The sequence below is a fragment of the Monodon monoceros genome, unplaced genomic scaffold, assembly GCF_005190385.1.
Source record: "Monodon monoceros isolate NGI ecotype Baffin Bay Population unplaced genomic scaffold, NGI_Narwhal_1 Super_Scaffold_11, whole genome shotgun sequence".
In the NCBI taxonomy this organism is placed as follows: domain Eukaryota; kingdom Metazoa; phylum Chordata; class Mammalia; order Artiodactyla; family Monodontidae; genus Monodon; species Monodon monoceros.
The window spans coordinates 1,064,619-1,087,302 of record NW_021703767.1 but is presented as its reverse complement, the minus strand read 5'-3'; the positions used below and the strand labels follow the sequence as shown (position 1 = coordinate 1,087,302).

The 22,684-nt window shown below is 59.9% G+C and overlaps 1 protein-coding gene across 2 annotated transcripts in view; it reads left to right on the top strand.

Annotated features, from left to right (window-relative positions):
- The first annotated feature begins 7,263 nt into the window (after positions 1-7,263).
- The window catches only part of COL18A1 (collagen type XVIII alpha 1 chain), a 94,519-nt gene continuing 79,098 nt past the window's right edge, over positions 7,264-22,684 (top strand). For both annotated transcript variants that reach the window (XM_029214867.1, XM_029214864.1), the window contains exons 1-2: positions 7,264-7,369; positions 7,471-7,565. In XM_029214867.1, coding sequence (XP_029070700.1) covers positions 7,359-7,369; positions 7,471-7,565 — 106 coding nt within the window. In that variant the 5' untranslated portion in view covers positions 7,264-7,358. The remainder of the gene's footprint in view (positions 7,370-7,470; positions 7,566-22,684) is intronic.

Genomic DNA, 22,684 nt, shown 5'->3' with positions numbered 1-22,684 from the left:
CTCTGAATGCAATGTATCTATCTTTTTCTCTGGTTTCCGTAGAGATTTTTCTCCATGGCTTTTTTTTCTCAGCAGCTTGAATATGTTATGCATATGTTTTTTTTTGTTGTTTGTTTGTTTGACTTTGGGGGGGCGTTTATCCTGACGCATCTGCTCTGGGCTTCTTTGATCTGTGGTTTGGGGTCTGTCATTACCCTTGGAAAACATTCAGCCATTTTCGTCCAGATATTTCCTCTATTCCTCCCACTGTCTCCTTTCTCCATAAAATTTGATTCCAATTTTATGGACATTAGACTGACATTGTCCCACAGCCCTTGGATGCATTGCTCTGTTCTTTTTCATTCTGTTTTCTCTTTCTTTTTCAGTTTGGATAACTTCTGTAGAGCTACTTTCAGATTCACGGATTCTTTCCTTGGCTAAGTGGAGGTTACCGATCAGCCTGTCAAAACCATTCTCCATCTGTTTACTGTGCTTTCCGTTTTCGGCGTTACTTGTTTCATTCTGTCTCGCTGTTTCTATCTCTTTTCAAGGAAGTACATTATTTTAAGCAAATGATTGAAAACAACTTAAATCTCGTTAAGGTGGGATCACTCAGTATGCTATTTCCGTGGGATATGTGTGCAGTCATTTAAATAAACTTGTATATGGGGACTTCGCTGGTGGTCCAGTGGTTAAGACTCTGCACTCCCAGTGCAGGGGGCCCGGGTTCGGTCCCGTTCAGGTCACTAGATCCCGCATGTTGCAACTAAGACCCGGCACAGCCAAATAAATAAATAAATAGATATTTAAAAAATAAATAAACAAATAAATTTGTATATATTGATGTGTCAAGAGCTATTGTGTTAATGAAGCAAGGCTTATTTATTTTTTAATTAATTAATTTATTTTTGGCTGCATTGGGTCTTCGTTGCTGCGCGCGGGCTTTCTCTAGTTGTGGTGAGCAGGGGCTGCTCTTCGTTGCGGTGCACGGGCTTCTCATTGCGGTGGCTTCTCTTGCTGCGGGGCACGGGCTCTGGGTGCATGGGCTTCAGTAGATGTGGCACGCAGGCTCAGTAGTTGTGGCTCTTGGGTTCTAGAGCACAGGCTCAGTAGTTGTGGCTCACGGGCTTAGTTGCTCCGTGGCACGTGGAATCTTCCTGGACCAGAACTTGAATCCGTGTCCCCTGCATTGGCAGGCGGATTCTTAACCACTGCGCCATCAGGGAAGTCCCTAAAGCAAGGTTTAGAACCACGAGCATTATCCCATGTATGTTTTAAAATTTTTACAAAACAACTTTCTACATTTCTAAAGTAACAAATATGTATAAAATGTATGTTTAAAAGCCAGCAGAAGGATAGTGACAAGGACTAACTTGGCAGGAGGCTGAGGTGCGGAGGCGGGTCAGGGGGACCTTAGCTTTATTTGTAACATTTGGGGTTTTTAGTGAGCTATAATCGAGTCAATTCAGTGGGCTCTCACTCTGATTGGGGGTGAGGGCAGGTGGAGGAGGGGTGCCCCAGCAGGTGGCACCGGGGGAGGAGGTTGGAGGCTGTGTTAGGTACAAACCGGTCCCACCCTGGAGGTTCCATCCTGGGGCTCCCGTGTCACTCGTGAGGAGAACTTGGAATTGCCCTTCTCAGCTGAAATATACCTGTGCTCCTCCCTCCCTCCCTCCCTCCCTCCCTCCCTTCTGGTCTGTGGTGCACAAAGCAAAGACACCATCCCTTGTGGGGGGCAGGGGCGAGGCTGAATTCTACTGGAGGGAAGTGGGAAAACCACCAGCAAATAAACGGACAAGTGAACAAATAAAGGAACAGGAATGTTAGTGATAAGCGCTCTGCAGGAAAGTTAGCCAGCCCGACGTACTGGTGGCTGGGACGGCTCTGAGGACCAAGCGGTCAGGCTGAGATCCGTGGACACTGAGGGTGGGGCGGGGCAGGGAGGACAGAGGGAATCCCTGGCGGAGTCAGGGCTGGAGATGTTCTAATGCTGATCTTGAATGTGAGCAGACCCAGGTTGTGTGTGTGTGGTGTTTAGTTGGGGGTTGGTTTGTACTGAGCCGTCACCCTAGCTCATGTGCAGGCGGGAAAGCGACCCTCTGATTAACTCGTCTGAACGAGGTGGCTTTGTCGTGGTCGCACCCCAGGGAAGGGAAGGGAAGGGGCCGGGGGTTCTGTTTGTGCTGGAAGGCTGCCATGTGGGCAGGAAATGGGGGGCGGGAGAGTGGCCCAGACACCTTCCTTCCATCTGAGGGAGTTGGCAACGTGCGTTTCCTCTGTATTGATGAGCCGCAGTGGGGACGAGGCAGTTCTCAAGAAATAGACCATCCTGGGCTATTAGATGATGCCCTTGAGAATTCGGGGACCCCTCCCCTTCCCCCGTGACTCAACAGGAGCTGAGGCATTTCCGTGCAGCACTGAAATGAGGAAGTGGCACGGTCCAAAATTAATAGAAATGTGTGTTATGAACCTTTGACAGTCACTTCTCACAGCTGGCTCGTCACCTCCTCACATGTGTGTTTCCCATCACAGCACCACGTGGCATCCGTGGTGTGGGACGTGGCTTTTCCACATAAACATTTCTCATTTAATTAGATTTTTCATGGGGATGTAGTAGTCTATTTCATGTATGTCTCATCATTCACTTGCTGTTTCCAAATTCTGCTCTGACAAATCCCCCCATGAAAACCGGCTTCATCAGGTGCCCTGCCCAGTGCCCAGGGTTCCGCTCGTCAGAGACTGAAGTCCAGGTGAAGCTGAGGGGAAGGGCTGAGATCCACAGGCTGCGAAGGCAGTGGCAATTCCCATCTTTCGCTTGGCAGGTAATTACCCAACATCCACCAGAGGCAGGCGTCGCCCCAGGAGCTGCGGGTGCAAACACAGAAGGTGTGATGTCCGGGCACACGGTAGGGGGCTGGCCTTGAGGGCAGCAAGCATGGAATCCAATAAATATACACTCTCGCTCACATAGTGACCAGTGAGGCGGAGAGAAGAAACTGGGCAATGGAGGAAGTGGGGGGGGCAGAGTCCAACAGAGGTCAGAGCCCAGGGCCAGGGTCAGCCGGTCCATCCACTGTCAGGCCACAGCTGTGTCTCAGATCCAGTGGACCGGCCATTAGGGCCTGAGAACTGACGTGCGACTAGATACGCCTTTTGGATACACTGTGCTTTTCACAGCGGGCTCTGCCTACCATGTAAATTTTCTTCCTCTCCTGATGAAAAGTTACTTTTGTAGCACAGCAAGCCCCATGGTGTCTCGTTGGACACGAGGAGAAGGGACAGCCTGCGCAGAGGTCAGAGGTCCTGCCCTTTCCTCGTCCCTGGCCTTGCTCTGTGCCCCTGGCCCCGCGGCCCCTTCCCTGTACAGCCCCTCTCTCCCTGCACAAACCCACAGTCCCCACCCAGGACGCGCCCACGGAGCAGGCGGGTGCCCGCTGCACAGGCCCCAGACTTCAGCAGGTCCACTGTGGTTCGGAAAACCCTGTGTCGATTTAAATCACAAACCAACCCACAGCCTTCTGTGGGTGGGCGACGTCAATCAAGCATTCTGGGCTTGCGGGTCCCTGCTGGACGGGTGTCTGGGAGTCCCCAACCCTGCGTGTCACCAGGATGAGCTGGAACGAGCACAGCACTTCTGTGTCACTTGTCGTTTACTTCTGTGTCATTTGTCATTTCTCCCTGCAGAAGGAGCCGCGAGACCCACTGCAGTGGAGAGGGATGGGAAACAGCACGAGGCACAGAGGAGAGAGAGGCCTGCACCTGAGTTCAGGCGGGCAGCACTTCTCTCTAAGCTCCAGCCACCTCACCAGACGCACCACGCCTCCCAGGACTGTGCTGCGTTTGGGCTGCCCCTCCCCCGGCCCCACTCTGCCCCCGGGTCTTTGCTCCTGGACGTCGCCACCACCCCCCAAGCCCCTTGTGGGGCACCCACAGGCCTGGGCCACCCCTGCTGCCCAGATTGTGCCCCGAGGACCTTGCCCAGCACTGAGCACGGCCGGGGTCCTTCTCTGGGGCGAGTTGGTTTCGGTCTGTCCCCCCTGGAGGGTGGGGTCTTTGTGGAGGAGGGCGGGAAGACACACAGCCCAGCGATGCTTAGTAGTATTCGGGGGTCTTCTTTTCTTTGTGTGTGTATACGGTTTGTATTTTTCTACAGTGATCACATATTACTTGTGGATATAAAAGAAAAAACAAAACTCTAATAAGAAAAAGATGAGAAAGCCGTGGGAACTGTGGAGACACATAGCAGTGCGTCTGCAATAAGACATTCAGTGAAAAAATGAGTACAAGATACGTACTTTCACAGATATAAGTTCAGCAATCATAGTGTTTCACGGTAAAAAGTCTTACTTTTCTATTTTTTTTCGTTGTAGCACTTTTCATGACATAGAATGCCCCTTGAAGCTGGCCCTCCCTCCCCCCAAAGCCCACAAAGGTGGGCTCACCCCTGCTGTGGGGCTCCCAGCCTGAGAGAGGAGAGAGATGGTAAATCCCAGGCCCCAGTGTGGGCAGGGACACAGCACTGCCCGCCCTGGTCCAGCCTCTCCTTCCCAAGCCCACAGTCAGGCCCATTGGGCTGGTTTGGGAGGGCAGGGGAGAGGGAAGAGGTTGAAACCCCCCCCCGCCCTTCAGCTTCCTGACCGTGGAGCAGGGCCGCAGCCCATGGACAGATGGACAGATGGTCCACAAGGCACAGGAAGGAACACTGTCAGGACCCAGGACATGCCTACCATACACAGGAGCACACCACACACACAGGGGCATGACACACTGAAACCGAGCAGGACCCTGCAGGGCCCCCTTGGGTACAAAAGCCCCTCCGTGTCCCCCACTTCTTGTTTGTAAAAGAAGCTTTAGTCTCCTAGGCCTTCCCGGAGTTCCAGAGAGCAGACTCAAGCAGTTACTAATTAGAGAAGTAAGGGAACCAGAAGCAAAGGAGAAGCAGTCAACCCAGAGCAGCAATGATGGCTTCAACCATAGTCAGCAATAAAGCGAGTCCTAGCGCCTCCTCAAGGGATACACGCAGCAACCTGACGCACATCTCTGAGCTGCCCTGCAGAAACTAAGACGCTCACCCAGGAGGAGGATGGTGACCACATGCTGACCACCAGCACGCAGACCCCAGACCGGTTGGAACCAGAAGGTTGATGATGCTGACCCCTGATTACCTGCCTACCAACCAATCAGAAGAAGGTCCACGAGCTGCAGCCCTCACCCGTAACGCTGCCTTCCCTGAAAGCCATCAGGGAGTTTGGGTCTTTTGAACATGAGCTGACGGGTCTCCTTGCCTGCAATAATAAATGCTGTACTGTCCTTCACCACAACCCAGTGTCAGTAAGTTGGCTTTGCTGCAACTGGGCGAGCAGACCCAAGTTTGGTTCGGTAACAGACACACACACACACACACCACACACAGTCACAGGAACAGCTCCATCACAGACTCATGCATCCCCTTCACACATACCCGTCGGCAGACACACAGAGCACGTGGACCCCACCCCACCCCTCCATCCACGTATACAAAAAAGTTTTGCATTTCTTTTCAATGCTGTTCTCCTTCATTTTTTAAAAATGAGGTCACAATCCTCTAAGTTGCTTTCTCTCCTCGCCATGGGCCATGAGCACACTTTTCACTGGACCTGGAGGTTCGAAGTCAGGTGAGGAAGGAGAAGCGAGCAGGTGGACGGGCACCGCAAGATGGGGCAGGCAGGGCCTGGGGTGCAGGGCAGCATCCATCCGCCTTTGAGGACTAAAGTAGACAGGGGAGGGAGGGTGACGCGATGGGATTGGAATCCCAGCAGGCCCTCTGCTTAGGCTGGAGAGCCAGCAGGGGCAGAGGGAGGGGCTGCGAGCCGCTGTCAGGAGGGTCCAGGAGAAGCCCGCTGGCCGAGGCCCGGGGAGGTGGTGGTGGAGGATGGGTAGATACGAGAGGTGCCTGGAGGGCGCGTGGCTTGGACCAGGCCAGGGGCTTGGTCTCTAGGCCAGGAGAGGGTGAGGTCGGTGGTGCCAGTGCCGCTGGGAGTACCCAGCAGGATGCCTTGGGTGGGGGGGTGGTAGGAGAGGGGTGTGGAGAGGCCCAGAGAGTCTACGCTGCAGACACTGCTCAGGGGTCAGGCAGGAGGTGAACCCGGATCAGGAGGTGGCAGTGGGGAAGGAGGGAGGTGAATCTAGAGGGTTTAGCAGAGATACTAAGCCAAGGGCGATGGCACTGGGACCCTTGGTTTTGATGGCACTGGGGCTCCTTTTCCTGCAAAACATGAGGGGACCAGATCCAGGGAAATGCGAGTTTACTTTAAGAGGTCGATGTGAGGGGCTCTGGTTGCCTGGAGAGGCCTGTGGGTGGTCTGAGGAGTGGACCCCTTTCACAGCTGCCTGGAGGAAGGAGCTGGGACCTGAGGTCAGGCGGTCAGCTGGGGGTTGGGGAGCAGTGGCCTGCGGAAATGGAAAGGGCCGGACAGAACAGAACTCCCAGAGCTGCGGGGTGGCGGGGGGGGGGAGGGGGGGGGGGGGGGGGGGGTGGGGCAGCTGGACCTCCAGCAGGGGGAGGGGCCTCCTGGGCCAGGTCTCGGAGGCAGGGGCGCAGGGCCCAGCCCTTGGGGGGTTTCAGGAGTGCGCACAACGTAGGGAGTGGGCCGTGGGGAACGCGACCCTCCTGGGTCCCAAGCCCGTGGAAGCAGCGAGGCCTGATGGGCCGCCACGACGCGGCCACGGCGCCCACGAGGCTGGGCAGGAGAAGCCCGGCTCCCCTTTCCTCCATCCGTCGCTGCCTCCCCACCCCCCCCAACCCCACCCCCCCCAACCCCCCCACCCCCCACCCCCCCGCCACCCCAGCGAAAAACGTCTTTGTTTAAATCGCCCGCCTTCCTGCTGCCCCATCGGACTCAGGGCCTGAGGACGAATCCCCTGGTTACGGTCACCTTCCCGAAGAGACGCCGGGCTGGACACACTGCGTGTCCCTGGACCTTGCCCCGGTTTGCAGCCCGAGACCCCAGGTGACGCCTTGGGCAGCGGCAGGGGCAGCTTTTCCTGAGGCGGGGGCTTGGGCCGGCCACGCTGCCTGGGGACTGGGGGTCGGGGGAGAAACATTGCGGCTGCAACGCAGGGGTGCTAGGACCCGGGGAGCGGCCCATGGTCGGGTTCCGGGTCCGCACCCGGCTCCGCGCAGGGTTGGCTCCGCGCAGGGTTTACTCCGCGCCAGGCCCTGCCCCCTGCCCGGCCCCCTTCCCGCCCACTGCCCTGGCCCGTCCTGCCCCCTGACCAGCTCCGCCCCGCCCGCCCGCCCTCCGCCTGGTCCCGGCGGCGGTCAGAGCGCGGCCGGCCGAGCCGGGGGACCGCGGCGGAGGCGCAGCATCCCGCGGCACAGACGGTCCGGCCCGCCTAGCATGGCGCCGAGGTGCGGGCCGCGCGGTGCCGAGGATGGGCGGGGGCAGCGGGGGCTCACGGGCGGGGGACGGGGGCGCGCGCGGTACCCTAACGTGTGGCCTGTGCCCACAGGTGGCCCTGGCTGCGACCGCGGCGGCGGCGCCTCCTGGACTTGCTCGCCCCCCTGGTCTTGCTGCTTGGGGTCAGCGCGGCGTCCGCAGAGCCAGGTAAGACCAGCGGGGACGGGAGAGTGCTCGCACCTGGCCCGCCCGCCTCCGGCCGCACTTTGTGAGGGTCTCTGGCAGGTCCCAGGCGGCGATGTCCTCACCCCAGCCCGTCTCGGCTTCGGTCCCGGGAGGCGGCCCCGGCTCTACCCACGCGCGCAGGTGGCCCGCGGGCGGCGGTCGGTGGGTGGACGGAGTCGGGCCGGGGCCGTGTGCCCGAGCGTCCCGCGACGGCCATTCATTCCTCGACTGAGGGGTTTCGCGCCACCTGGGCGCTCCCGAGACTCGGGGAGCGCGCCGGGCTGGGGATGGTGCGGACCAGCTGCGTCCTGAGACCCTCGTGTCGTGACCAAACTTCGGCGACTCTGCGGGGAAGTTGGTGCGCTCGACGGACAGCGCTGCGGGCCGAGGGCCAGTGAGGTCCCGGAGCCGAGGTCGTGGTGACGGCCGTTACACGCGCGGTGGCTCGGAGACGCCCGGGCATCCGAAGCCTGACCGCGGGCCTGTGTCGCCGTCACCGGCCTGCTGCCTCCCAGCGCCTCTGGGCCCCAGCGTAACCGCGCGCGGAGTCCAGCAGGTCTCGGGGAGGACAGTGCGGTGCGGGGCGCAGCCGTGTTGTTTCTAACCTGTTGAGGCAAAACTGCCCAGGTTTCCCCAGGGCCAGCCTTTGTGCGCCGCCCCGGCCGCCAGGCCTCTGCCCCCGCGTCCGCCGCGGTGTCGGGTTACGCGCGGTCCCTTTGATGCGGCCGAGCGCCGAGCAGCCGCCGGGAGAACAATGCGCAGGGGTCCGTTGTTTGGCGGCGCCCGGCCGCCGCTGCTCCCGCGTGGACCGCAAACTGTGGTCGGGAAGGCCGTTCTGGTCGCGCTGAAACTTCCTCTGCCCCCAGCTCCTGGGACCCCATTCCCAACCACGTGGCGGCCCAGGTTCTCTTCCCAACCGGCCCAGCAAAGGCCCGGGAGGAGCCGGTGGAGGTGCCAGGCCCGAGGGGAGCCCCCGCCCCCGCCCCCAAAGCGTAGGTGCTTTATCACAGGTGGAAATAGACAACCTGCCCTGACATCCGTCCCGGGCAGCCGGCTCCCCGCGGCCACCGTGCTCACTGCGGTCAGCACAGGTCGCCTGCTGCCACGGCTGGGGGGGGCGGGGGCGGGGTGTCGCCGGAGGGAAGCGTCCTGGGGAGAGAGCCATAGTAATTTGTTTCATTGTTTCCAGTCGGCTTGGTCATCAGGTTAAAGGGCAGCACAGACCTTTTAAAAAAGTAAACACTTCGTAAATAGATGTGCGGAAAGCACCTGTTTGTAGTGTAGCAGGTATTTGGGTTAACTCTGGGGGCGGGGGTGGGGGGCATTTAGTGAGTGTGTGTCCTTATAGGGTTCTGTGGTCCCCGGGGTTCCTGGGGTTCTTATGACTGCCCGGGACCACATCGTGGCTTCAGGGGCCATCCCCTCAGACATGTGCAGGAATGTGTAAGCCTGAAGGCTCTTTTATGATTACGTCTAGTCGGGAAAGGGAAAGACACTGAAGCGTCCACAGCCCAGCTTATGAAACTTTGTAATCAGGGAGAGGAAGTCAAGGGTGTTGACTTTGAGCCTCAGAGAAGAAAAAATAACATGTTGTGTTCGGGAGCTTGGGTGAGATGAGATCTCTAGGTGTTCAAGTTAATGCAGACTCTGGGGGCGGTGGGTGGCAGAGTGACGGTTCAAGAAATGGTGTGGTTTTTTTTTTCAATTTATTTATTTTATGTATTTATTTTTGGCTGCGTTGGGTCTTTGTTGCTGCGTGCGGTCTTTCTCTAGTTGTGGCGAGCGGGGGCTACTCTTCCTTGCGGTGCACGGGCTTCTCATTGTGGTGGCTTCCCTTGTTGCGGAGCAGGGGCTCTAGGCGCGCGGGCTTCAGTAGTTGTGGCACGCGGGCTCAGTAGCTGTGACTCGCGGACTCTAGAGCGCAGGCTCAGTAGTTGTGGTGCACGGGCTTAGTTGCTCCGCGGCATGTGGGATCTTCCCGGACCAGGGCTCGAACCCGTGTCCCCTGCATTGGCAGGCGGATTCTTAACCACTGCGCCACCAGGGAAGCCCGAGAAGTGGTATGCTTTATCTTGTGTCCCGCCGTGTGGCTGCAGTGGGTTTGCAGTGGTCTCAGGTCGTCCAGAGGAAGGGAGCCCCTTGCGAGGTGCCTAACAGAACGTGCTCTTGTTCCCTGGAGCATAAAAGCAGGAAGCAGCCTCAGCGGGGCTTGTGTGCTGCCCACCCCTCCCCCGTGCTGGGAGAACACAGGCTCCTTTCCCTGCTGGGACCAAGTCCCCTTGGAATGGGATCATAATTGCCCCTCTAGATGTTGGAGAAGAGCAAAGGTATGTGAACGCCTGACTTAGCACGGGCTCAATTTGTTCTAGAAACGCTTCAGAATTACCCTTGGGAGTCAAAAACTTAAGCCCCGTTTGCTGATTTGAACATTTTTTCTGACCCCAAAGGATGCATTTTCCCAAGTCCGTCTCTGCGCTGTACTTGACCAAAAAAATAAATAAATAATGACTTTTGCTGTTTTGTTTAAGCTTTTGGTCGCTGTCATTCTGATGCTCTTGAATGGCATCGTGTGTTTTCCCCCATAGCCAGAGACCTGGTGGGACCCTGGCTGGGCGGGCTCACGAGCCTGGGGGCTCAGTGCTACCTGCGGTCCCCTCTCCCGGAGGAAGTACCGGAGTCACACGTGCCAAGGTGGCGTCTGCCCGTGGGTCATTCCTTCAGGGCCGAGGAAGGAGGACCTCGCCCTGTGGACATTTGCAGGATGCCTGTGGCCACGCCAGAGCCCTAGGCTTTGAGTCGCCTTGTCTCTGGCCCCTCCCACATGGGACTTCGGGCTCAGGCTCTGTCAGCTCCCCGCACACCCCAACCCCCAGAGCCGCGTGTCCCACCCTTTCTCACCACTAGGGTCCATCAGTGGGTCCAGGTCTCCGCTGATGGCCGTGGTCCTCCCTCCCCCGAGCTCCCTGGGTGGGCCTGCAGGGTTTAGGCTTGACAGGACATGGCCAAGACCCTGTGGGTCCCCGTGTCCAGGGGTGTCTGTCATCCTGGGGTTCAGAGGCACCTGGGCAAGGGATCTAAGCAGAGGGAAGGAACTTTTGTCCAAGGCAGGCTCGTTTGGAGGGGCAGCACAGATGGGGAGTCTTCAGGGTTCAGGAATAAGACCTCTAAGGTAGTCTTGAATTTCAGCAAAACTTGTTTTTCAAGGCACTCTTGTTTTCCTTTAAAAGAAGGAGGAGGGGGAAGGTCCTTGCAAAGAAACCTATAAGGAGAGAAACTGACTCCTGAGCTGTCCAGAGCTCGAGGGGCCTAGAGAGCCTGCCCCACCCGCCCTGCTTCACCCTGAAAATACAGCTGCGCATGCGCTCAATGATTGCACACACACACACACACACACACACACACACACGTGCACACACCGATGTACACACGTGCACATCCATGCACACGCTCGATCTCTCCCCACCAGAGTGCCTGGTCTGTCTTCAGCTGGGTTGTTGAAAACGTCCTGGCGCTCCGTGGGTGACGGAATGGGACAAGACCCGTCTTCTGACACGATGGCCAGCGGACTTCCTTCTCTCATGGCCTGAGCACTGAGGGGAAGGGCCGGTCAGTGGGGGGGTGGGCGAGGGGCGAGCGGTCTTGCTGCAGCCGTGGCTGATAAGCAGCCCCCAGGCCCGGCCCTGTCTGCGGTGGCTGGCCTATGCCCCATGGCACATGCCCGTGTGCAGTCCTGGTCGAGGCGTGGCCCGCCCCTGTGCCGGCGAGGTCGGACCACAGATGGCACACTCTAATCTCAGCTCTCTGCTCGGAGGCTTGGAGGCTCTGGGTTAGCTGTCATCTGACAGAGAACCCCGAAACGGCGGCCCCTCTCCCCAGAACACAGCTGGCCAAGCATCAACTAACTGACGTCTGGGTAGAAGGTGGACATTGCAGGATGTGACATGTGAAACTACCCGAAACCTCATGCTGGAGGGAGGGGGGGATGAATTATTGGGAAAATGAAAATAGATGTTTGGCACGCTCATAAGATGACTGCATTTGATACATTTTGACGGCAGGGGCCCAGGACAGTGGGAACGTTGTGGGAGGTGCCTGCAGTGCGCCCTGGGTCCCCACAGCTCTGCTCCCTTGCCAGGTCACGTGGCTTCTCTGGACCCCACGCCTCCCATCCCTGATGGCTTAGGGTCTGGGATGAGCTCTCTGCCAGACCTGGCTCCTTCCCAAGAAGGACTGGGCCTCTGAGCCCCTCCCTGCCCCCCTGCCAGTCCTGGGAGGAGCACTGGGGGGGGTGGGCGCTGCCTTGGTTTCCTGCTCTAACCCGGGGCGGCAGGTGGTTGCGTTGTGAAGCCCCTCACAGCGCCCGTGTGTGACGTGCCTGGTGCTTGATGCTGCTCGTGGAATCTCCACACATGTCCGGGACCTCGCACCGTCCACTGCATCCCTCGGGGATGCTTGGTGGAGACAGGGAGCTTTCTCTGTCCCGCTCCCCAGAACTGCCCGGTGCCGGCAGGGTGTGGCTGGGTGACTTGGGCTGGCCCCTGGGGTCATGTTTTCGATTGGCGGGTCTGGGCCGTGCAGAACGGCTGTCAGAAGGAGCTTTAGATCACGGATGCGCTGAGTCAGACGAAATTTGGGGGCCACAGGGCAGTGTCTGTGCTCCGCCTGCCAACCTGCAGGGGCGTGTCCTACCCCCGCCCCAGCTTCTCTGGCAGAGGAGACAAGTCCCGGCACAGCCTCCTGGCTGTCTTCAGCGAGTGCCCAGGAAGGAGGACTTGTTCACAGGCCGGTACACCTTTCTGGAATTCCATGCTGGCAGACGGGGACATTCCCGGGCTGACGCACCGTGACGAGGCCGGTGGCACAGGGCAGGGGCACCCAGCGCTGAGCTGGGGTGATGGGTGGGGCTCTTGGCCACCCTTGGTTTCTGGAAGACCAAGAGGCTCTGTGGTGGGTCCAGCTGGCCCAGGCACTGGCCACGGGTCACGGCTGACCTTGACAGGGTGTTTCCCCACAAAGGACATGAGACCAGAGCCAGAGGCTCAGGGACGAGGCTGCAGGGCGAGGGCGTGGGGCCTGTGTGACCAGAGCTCGGTGGTGGGTTACAGTGGCAGGGCCTGAATGGAAACTGCAGAGGCCACGTACGTGCTTTTGACGGATTGGTGGTGGGGGTTTCCGTGGAGCCCGGACGGAGCATCTGCAGATACCGCGTGTTACTGATTTATGTTTTTATTCATTCAGTCATTCATGTAATTTTGGTCCGAGGTACTCGTTTCTCCTTTTTGCACTGTTCCTTGAGTAGATTCAGAATTAGGCACGGTCAGGCCTCCTTGTTTTGCATCCAAGCTCAGAAATCTTGGAGACGGTACCAGGCTCCGGCAGCTGGGTCTCCTGTTTGCCCAGGACCTGCTGGCACGGGCTGTTCTGAGCGCGAGAGGCGCCCTTCTGCTTTGGGGAGACTTGAGCCGGTGTGAAAGCAGTGCCTGGAGGGCACGTCCCAGCAGCGGTTGAACCGCATCTTGGTGTTCACCGTGCAAAACAGTAAGCTTCTCTCGTCCTGGGAACGGGGAGGGCCCGGGGAAGAGCACCGACCCAGCTGCTGGGAGCTGGAGGCCGAATGCATCTCTGCTAGGGCCCGAGTCCAGAGCCCCCACGGCCTGTAGGGCGAAGGGACACCTTTCTTCCCTGTTTCCATTTAGGCAACCAGGGGACATCATCGTGGAAGGGAAACCGTGATCTATGTGGATGCTGCTGCTTTGACAGTGTGACGCGGGAAGATTCTCCCCCTCCCCTTGCAGTCGGGAGGGCAGGGCCATGGGAAGAGGGGGTGATGTTCCGCAGGCCGACCGAGCGCCTGATGCAGGGTGGGCCTGAGCCCCTGACGTGGTCCTGCCTGCCCCTGAGCTCCCCTGGACCAGCCACTTGGCCCATGGAGCCAGGGTCTCTTCCAAGCTGGGGCTCACGCATCTGGGGCCGGGGCTCGGGGTTCGCGTTAGAGGAGAACTTGGGAAGGCCTTCCTTTCGCCCCGGCTGGTCCGGGGCTGGGAGGTGGTGGGTGGTGAATCCAGCCACCTGGCCCCTTGGTCCATTAACTTCCTCTTTCCTGAGTCATTTTTGAGCACCTGTGTTTGCACCCTGCCTGCCCCAAACAGGAAGGTGAACAGCAGTGTCCCTGGGTGACCGAGGGCAGGGCAGACCGTTATCTCCCCAGCAGGCCGAGAGCATCCACTCTGGGGTCTGGGCTGCTTATCTGGGGAGGCCCCATGGCAGTGCTGGGGCTGAGCGCGGAGGGGGCTGTGTTTGGGACCTTCGGGAGGTGGGTGAACATCCCTCCGGATGGATGTTAGTTCTGTGCAGCTTTTCAGTCCAAACCGCCAGGGCTGGGCACTGTCACTTTGAAAACCCTGCTAATCTGAGAGCTGGAGAAATACCACTTCTGTGCTCTATTGTGTGAGTTTCTGTCCAGCGAGGGTGCAGGTTCTGGAGTGTTATTTGGCCTTCGCGTCTCTCCTTTTGCTCTGACATCCATCCTCTGTCTGTGCGCCGTCGTCCTCCTTGTCATGCCTGCCTGTGGTGTCACCTCCTGGGGGGCATATTGGGCATATTTTCTAGTTTGTGGGCAGGCTTTAATTGGGAACGTGAAATTTCTGAAAGCAGGGTGTTGTTTTTTCCCCTTATTTTTATGGCCACGCGTGACGATCACGGCTCAGGGACAGCGGCCTGGGCTCATCTGTGTTGCAGGGGTGATGCGGGGGTCGTGAGAATTCAGAGAGGAAAACTGCGCGCGCCAGCAGGCAGAGTGCTGGGGGGCCACGTGCTGCATGTGGCTCTTAGTTTCTTTACTCGGCTTTGGTGGGCGTGGAGTTAGAGCTAGTGCTTGCAGAAAACAAGTATGGAGTCACTGAATCGTGGTCTATTGCCGCTGGCCGGCAGCCTGGCTGGCCACTTTGTGTTTGTGGATGGGACACCATCTGCCATGTGGGTTGAGAGCCCAGGCTCCAGGTTTTAACTCCAGCTTTGCTTCTGAGCGCTGTGTGACCTTTGGCAGATCCCTCACCGTCTCTGTGCCTCTGGTCTGTAAAGTGGGGAGGGCAGTGGGTCTCTGTGGGACTGAATAGGGCATTCCTGCAGGGAGCTTCCTGGGATGTGTCCTGACAACTCCTCCTTGGGCTCTGGGGACACCATCGGGGATGGCCTAAGCCACCCGTCAGGGCGGGGCCTGGAAGGAGGGCCTGGTGAGCACCAAGAGCAGGAAGTGGGTCCTCGTGACCGGAACACAGTTTTTGTGCTTCTTACTTGGCCATGGGCTGCGCCTGCTAAGACCATCGTGTGTTTTAGACAAAGCAGCCCACTCACGCCCGCCGCTCCCAAGTCCTGCAAGTGTTCTGGGCCTGGGTGCCCGCGTGGTCTCGCCCGCCCACGTGTCCCGTGGGGGTGATCCAGGGATCGCAGACCTGCCTCTGCCCGTTGGATCTTGTCACGAGGCTGCTGTATTTCGAAAAACTCTCCCACTGAGATTCCACGGAGCCTCTTGTTCTGTGCAGCCAGGCCGGTTCCTGGGGTTCCCGCATTGAGGCCCCGTCTGTGCTGGGAATCTGAGCTCAGCCTGATGGGGTGTCTGTCGTCTGGGCAGCGCTTGCTCAGAGGACAACAGACAGGGCGGCGTCCTTTCTGTCCTCTGTAACCCCAGCCTTCCAACCAGAACAAAGGGAAGCCACCCTTGATCCCGTCCACGCTTACCTTCGGGGTCTCCCCACCTGAGGTAGACCTGCTCCCTCTCCAGCGGCTCTACCCCAGGCTGCCAGGCACCGCCCACAGGCCCAGCTCAGACCCTCCTTTCCCTCCACACATGGCCCGAGGGCTTTAAAAGGCATGCCCCCCAGGAGAGGGCGCAGCCAGCCCATGGGTGGAGCCAGGAGAGGCTTTTTCTACCATAAATGATCATTTGAACTAGACAGCTTTCCTTCTGCCGCCCTGGGCGTGTCCACACCTGGCCCTGAGCCACCTCTGCTCCTGTCCTCTTGGCCCCTGGAGGAGAGGACGGCCCTTTCTGAACCCAGATGCCCCTGCAGGGCCCGGCCCTCCTGTCCCACTTCAAGATTCTGGCTGTCACTTTCTGGCTCACTTCTTCTCGCTTCCCCAAGGCTGACCCAGGGTTGCGGGCTTACCATGCTTCCGCACCGGCGGGTGGTGTTGGCAGCGACCTCTGCTTGTCTTGGGTCCTTCCATCTTGGCCTTGTCCCCCCGTGGCACCGGGGGACCCATCTTGTTCCAGGTCACCGGTGTCCTTGGGGCAGCCAGGACCTTCCTGTTTTCTGGCTAACGAGAGCCTCCATCCCCAGGGGACTCGGGCCCGGCTGGTGCTGACTCAGAATCTGCGATGCTCTGCTGTTCCTTCTTTCATAATCTTATATTGTGGCAATAGTTAAGAATGCCGTGGAGGCTCAGAAACCAGAAAGAAAAAGCACCCGTTCCAACGCAGTCTTTACTGTCAATGTGGGGGAAATGGGACATCTTAAATGGACCTGGGCTGCCCTCCCTGCTGACTCCACTCCCGGCCTGTGTGGACGGCCCCTCTGGGTGCAGAAGCCTCAGGGCCCCCCGGAGAGCCAGCCGCAAGCTGGTCTGCTTCCCAGATGGGAAAACATCCCCACCCCACCGCCCACTCCTGGGCGGCGAGCTGGCCTCCCAAGCGCCTGACTTCCCCACATTTAAGACCCTAGACAACCCCACCTCCCAGCGTTTAAACCTTTTCTTCCCATGGCATATGGTCTGCTGAATGTCAGCCCCCAAAGGCCTCGCCGTCCTGATCCACAGGGCCCGTGAACGCTGCTTTACGCGGTAAAGAGGACTTTGGGTGGGATGAGGCTCGTGAGCTGTGGAGATTACCCTGGATTATCCAGGTGGGCCTACATGTAATCCTATGTCCTAAGAAGGGATGAGGGAGGCCAGAGGGTCAGGTCAGAACAAGGAGATGTGGCGATGGAAGCAAAGGTTGAGGGAGAGATTGGAATACAGGAAGGGGCTACGAGCCTAGGAACACAGGCGGCTTCTAGATGCTGGAACCGGGGGACTGGGTCCTCCCTGGGGCTCCCGGAAAGGAGCACAGTCGTGCCGACACCTGGGATTTAGGCCTCTGGCCTCCAGAACTGTGGAGCGCAGCTCGTGTGGTTTCCAGCCCCGGACTTTGGGGTCATTTGCTCCAGCAGCTGCAGGACACTGGCCAGTGTGTGGCTAGGTCAGTGGCAGGGGTGGAGTCGTGGTGACGCAAATCCTCTCGTTGGAAAAGTGCTGCTTCTCCACAGTGTGAAACCTCTGATACGTTCGAAGGCCTTGGGACACCCACGCCCTGTACAGGGCCCCTGAGTGCCCCTCCTGACCCCCAAGTCCCGAGGGTCGACTCCCCGTCCTGCGCACCCAGCACCCTGGGCTGGGGACTCTCTGTGGAGAGGTTAGAGGGGCCCCCATCCTAGGAACCTCTTAGAGCTCAGCGGGACCCCATTCTCAGGCCCCAGAATGACCTCCGCGTGTCCCCGGGTGGCGCCTTGAACGGGGGAGGGAGGCGGGCGGACAGAGGGCAGGTGAGCGGGGCCGGGGCAGACGTCGGGACGCTCGAGAGTGCCTGGATGGGCCTGTGGGCAAGGGGAATGTGTGTGTGTGGGGTCTGTCCTGGGACTGTCTCCGGCAGGGCCCTCGCAGGGCAGGGGCGGGTGTTATCGTCCACAAGGTTGGACAGCAGCCCGCTCTGTTCTGTTTTTGGAGAATGAGGCAAATGACACAGAAGCACATTCCCAGAGAGCGCCAGTTCTGCCCAGTGTCCTGGCGTGGCGCAGAAAGGGTTTATAAAGTAAAGCTGACCAGTTGCCGAGCAGGTGGACAGTACTCAGTACTTGTGGAACGGACCAGTGCTTGTCAGCCTCCAGCCATCTTGGGTACTGGCTGGACCTTCAGTTATCTGAGTGCCGGGTGGACCTTCAGTTATCCGGATGCCGGGTGGACCTTCAGTTATCCGGGTGCTGGGTGGACCTTCAGTTATCTGAGATGGACCTTCAGTTATCTGTGCCAAGAGACTCGATGGCCGGTGGGAACTGGTGGCCAGACTTGCTTCACTTACAAAAACGGCCAGACTGGCCCATCTGTGAGGTGGCTCCTGACGTGCAAACTACATCTTCATTTGCCTTCACATACTGGGTGTCGTCACCTCTCCTCCGGCACAGAGACCTTTCTCAGATCTCACACACTCAGAGAGAGCAGGGACGTCCGGGCAGGGCGTGTGGCTGAGAGCTCAGCCTGGCTCCCGCAGGCCTGGCTTTGTACCTTCTGGATGGCCAGAGACGGAGCCCAGGGTGGTAGGCAGCCAGGAGGGGTTGGGGGACGTGCCCAGGACCCTTGGGTGCAGTTTGCTCTGTTCCCATCCCCCGACTCCCAGAAGTGGATGGCCCCCCGCCTCAGTCCTCTGTAGGCCATCTCAGGAGTGGCCAGGGCTGGCCCAGCCCAAAGGTCACTTCCTCAGGGGACTCTGCGGGGATGCTGTGCAGCTCCTCCCCAGGGTCACGAGACAGAGGAGCGGCAGGGCACATGTCTCTGCTTGGATTCAGAAATCCAGGGCCTTTGGTGGCAGCGTCGTCCGTCATGGCTGGTCACCTTGGTCTGTTCAGTCCCAGCTGAAGACCCTGCTCACCAGGTCTCAGTGCAGGTTGTACTGGGTTTTGAATCCTAACTAGCTAGTAGACAATGGGGAGTTGAATTCTAAAGCTGCAGCCCTCACCTGCCCACTGGATTGGAAATCAGCCCCGCCCCCCATCCTCGTTTCCCCAGTTACACGTGAGCATCCCTTGGGAACGATCCAGGGCCGCGCCCTCCAGGGGCGCCATCTCACTCTGAGTGTCAGGTGTTTGGAAGCATCTGCTTTGACCTTTGCCCTTTCTCTTCTACAGAAACAACCGTCGCACCCTAATGCGCTTTTACTAAAGGGCCTTTTTGAGTGATAAGGAGTCTCTCCTGTTTTCCTGGCTCAGGACATGCATGTTTGGGGAACCACTTCTTAAAGGGCAGCCCTGGGCCTGAGCTTCTGGAGACCCGGGTCATGGAGATGGAGGTGGGATCCGCGGAGACCCCTTCCTTGTGCCGCGGTGTCCTGAGCGGACTTCGTCCCATCAGCGGTGGCGGCCACTTGCTGTGACTGCCCAAGCTTCGGGGCACCGCGTTCTCTTTCCCTGTGCCTGTTAACCAGCCCGCCGGATGCCCCCCACACGCCCTTCCGTGTGCCGGGGCCTGGGGTCCCTGCAGCCTCATTCTTGGGTGTCCTTGTTCTCCCCCGTGGTTCACGGCTCTGGGTCCCGGCCCGGCCGCCCCCAAGGGGTCTGGGCTGTGCGTCCTGCGCCCCGCCATCCCTCTGCTCCTTCTTAATGGTCAACATGCTGACCCTGCTGTTTCGTGAGCCCCGGCTCACCCAGGACATGGGCGGTAAGACACCGCACAGGCCGCGGTGTAACCTGCTCTCAGCTAAAGCTGTCCCCCTGTTAGTTGTGGTTGCATTGGCCCAGTTGAAGCCACACCACCTCCACCCCGGCCTGCGTCACACCCGAGGCCAGGTCGAGGTGCTGCTTTGTGGCCTGTGCCGTTCCCGGGCGGGGGGCTGCCTGTGAGGTGGGGGGACGCTCATGATGGGAGGTGGGGCTCCGGCTTCCGGCGTTGGGGGTGGCTGCTCACACCTGCTTGGGCCCCAGGTGGGTGCACTGGTGCAGGTTGCCCTGACTTCATTTTGCACCAAGCACAGGAGTTTCCCTCTCACGATTCACATCCCCTCCACCTCTGAGCTCTCTCATCACTAATCGAGGACGTGAGGCTCCTCAGATGAAAGCCCCTTTGTGCACAGCCTGTAGCTGGCTCCACCCTGGGCTGGCGCTCGCGGCCTGAGCAGGTGCAATGGCCCTCTCACCACAGGAATGTCCCCGCGAGGCACCGCGAACAGCTTCCTCCTTTATTCGTGCTATCAGCTCATGACGCTGCGATTTGGGTCCAATTCTATCTGGAGAAGGTCGTGCTGGGTTGCGTCTCCTCCTCGCTCGTATCCCAGCAACAGGATTACGGCTGGCAGGATGGCATTCCTGTAGCCCCGAGAGAGCGGGGTCCCAGTCCTCCACGCTCCGGAGCCTTCTGGGGCCAGCGGTGGGTGTGGGCAGGGAAGGCACTTGGACCCAGCTGCCCTAAGGCTACCAAGAGTTAGCAGTGCGGGACTCGCAGTGAGAAGGGGCTGCGGCCCCGGACCCGGGGGCCTCCATGGGGAGCCGTGCGTGGCCAGTTCTGTGGTCCTGCTGCACACCCCTGCCTTTTACCAGGAGGGGCAGGGCTGCCGATGGTCCGCCTGTGCTTCTCAGCGTGCCCTCCACTCACCAAGCTGGAAGGCTGGCCCCTCTCTGCGGCTCCCGACGGGTTGCCCAGCAGCGTCTGCACTGGCGCCTACTCTGTGTGTGCCTGCGTGGGTCCCGCTCAGCACACTCTAGGCTCCTTGAGGACAGACGGGCAGACGGAGGGCCTCTGGGCGAGACTGGACTTTGTCCCCGGAAGTGTTTGCAGTCCTGTTTCATCCTTACTGAAATTTACAATCCTGTGCGCTTCGTGCCCCTTGCGAGGAGACCCGTGGCCCACGTTCAAGGACCACCTGTGCCTCTGACCCCAGGAGTGACAGTGGGTGGGCTGAGCAGTGGGAATGGTCCCATCGCGGGGTCAGCAGTAGTCGGACGGGAGGAAGAAGGAGGTGAGCCCGGTGAATGGGAGGTTGAGGTCCAGTGTGTACGGAGCAGCAAGGTTGTGCTGCAGGAGGAAGAGCCCTTTACCTCGGAGCAGAGTTCCACACGGCCGGCAGGGCCTTCCTGCATCTCATTGTCCTTCTGGGGCCTCGGTCAGGGGACGCTCCCTCCTCCCGCTCTGTCACACGGCCCCTGACACAGCCCGGAGGGGGGAGGGGGGAGGGGTACAGGGTCCCGAGCACACCCTCCTTCCCGACCACAAGGCCGTGGGTGGAGATTTGAGTGCAGCTCCCGTCTGTGGGCACCAGGTCCCTCCGCTCCTGATGGCGAGGCTAGTTTGCAGTTAGCAGGTTCCAGGACTGCTCACGATGAGCAGCCAGAGTCTCCGCGTGCGGCTTATTACAATTTCATTTGATTAGTAACAGTCCCTTCCGCCTGGTGACTCCTGCGGGTGCCTCCCACGGGGTTGGAAGGGGTGGGCGCGTGGTGCGGGGGGTGCCTTCCTGACACGAAGCCCCAGGTACTGGGCAGCGACCGGCGGGCACTGGGGCTGGGAGGGCTGTCAAGATCTTCTGGGCACCGGACGCCGGGCACCTGCTTGTACTGGAGGAGCGAGAGCTCCGCGCAAATGTCCTCGGCTCCAAGGGCCCTGGGTCACCGGCCTGTGGGACTTCTGGGCGGCTGTGACCCTCATGCCCACGGTGGGGGGGGGCCCGGGCCCACCCCACACTCGACTCGTCCCACACCTCCTTACCTTCCACCCGGACAGCACACACTCACAGGCTCACCCTGAGGTTTAACCGAGTGGCACCTGCACCCCAGGTCACCTCCTTGCTGACTCGCCGCCACCGTCCCCACTCCCCGCACGCAGCTTCCTCCCGAGCTGTCCAGCCGCCAACCTGCCCCTCGTCCTGCGGAGCCCGGGCAGGGGGTCCTTAGCTGGCCACTGGTCCGGCCCAACCCCCTCTCCCCAACCCTGCGTCCACCTGGAGGGAAGTGGCTACAGGCCCGTCCGGGCCCCCCACTCCCCGCTCCATGCCAGCCTCTCTGTGGCCTGGGAAGGAGATAGCGGGTCGTGGTCCAAGGGGCACTGGGACGGCCACCCCCAGGGGACACCCTCCTGTTTGACACCCTCCTTTGAATTTCCACCTGCTTCTCCTTCTACCCCTTCCCTGCCTGGTGGACCTCATCTACCCCCTGGACCCGACACCTGCACCTCCACTGTGGCCGCTGACTTTTCCCCTGCCCAGTGCCCTGGGCATCAGTGTCTGCCTGCCATCCCCCCCCCAGCACCTAACGTCATGCCTGGCACACAGCTGGGGCTCGTAAATGCTTCCCAGATGCATGGATGGACTTTTGAGGGCTTCGTGAGAACGATGGCTCATGAATTTGGCCAGAGTGCGTGGCTGGCCCTGCCTGAAGTCTTGGTGGTGCAGTTTCGCAGGGCGAGGGCCTGGCTGAGGTACACAGTTACTGGGGATGCAGAGGCCTTCCTGCACCCACGGGTCACCAGGGGGTTTGCCCGCTCCTGTGCGGGCTTTGAAGGTGTGCGACGCTGGTAGCCGTGGAGCTGCAGGAATGGGAGAGAGATGCTGGAGCCTGCGGTCTGGCCTGGCTCCCCTCACCGGCTGGCCATTGTGCTGGATGCTGGGTGTCAGCAGACACGGAGCAGACGAGTGGGTCCTGCTGCAGGAGGCCACGCAGCGCCGGGAGGAGCTCAGATGGCTGTCTCGGGGTGGTGAGGCTCACGGGCTCTCCCTGGCTGAAGGGCCGCCGTCCCCACAGGGAGATGGGGGTCTGCGGGGGAGACCCCTCCATCCTGGAGGGCAGTTTCTAGGAGGTTCAAGAGATTTTAGGGGCCCTGACGTGTGGCCAGCCATGACTGCTACCTCTTCCTTGTCCTCAGGACAAATCGAGCTGGGAGATGGAGTCACTGAGCCTCGGGGTCTGATGAAGTATTGCTGGGGCTGGGCGCCTTCGAGAGCTTCCGTCTGTCCTGGGTGTCCCCAGGCAGGACGGAGCACGGGAGGCCAAGGCCGCAGACCGGCCTGGGCAACCTGCCTCGCTGGGTGACCGTCAGTCGCCTTCTCTGAGTCCTGGTCGCCCAGGGGCAGCCCGGGGCAGCCCTCACTGCCGTGTGGGCACCCTGTCCCGGCCCTGCTGTGGGACCCAGTCAGCGCCGAGCTCCTCAACATGAGCCCTCAGGCCCCCCCTGAGCCCCTCCCCGTTTGTGGAAGAATGACTTCCTTCTCACCCCAGATGTATGGTCAGCAGCTGCGGTGGCACCTTCCCTCCGGCCCCGTGGTCCCCAGGTTGAGCCAGCTCCTAGGAGCCGTCTGAGGACCAGGCCTT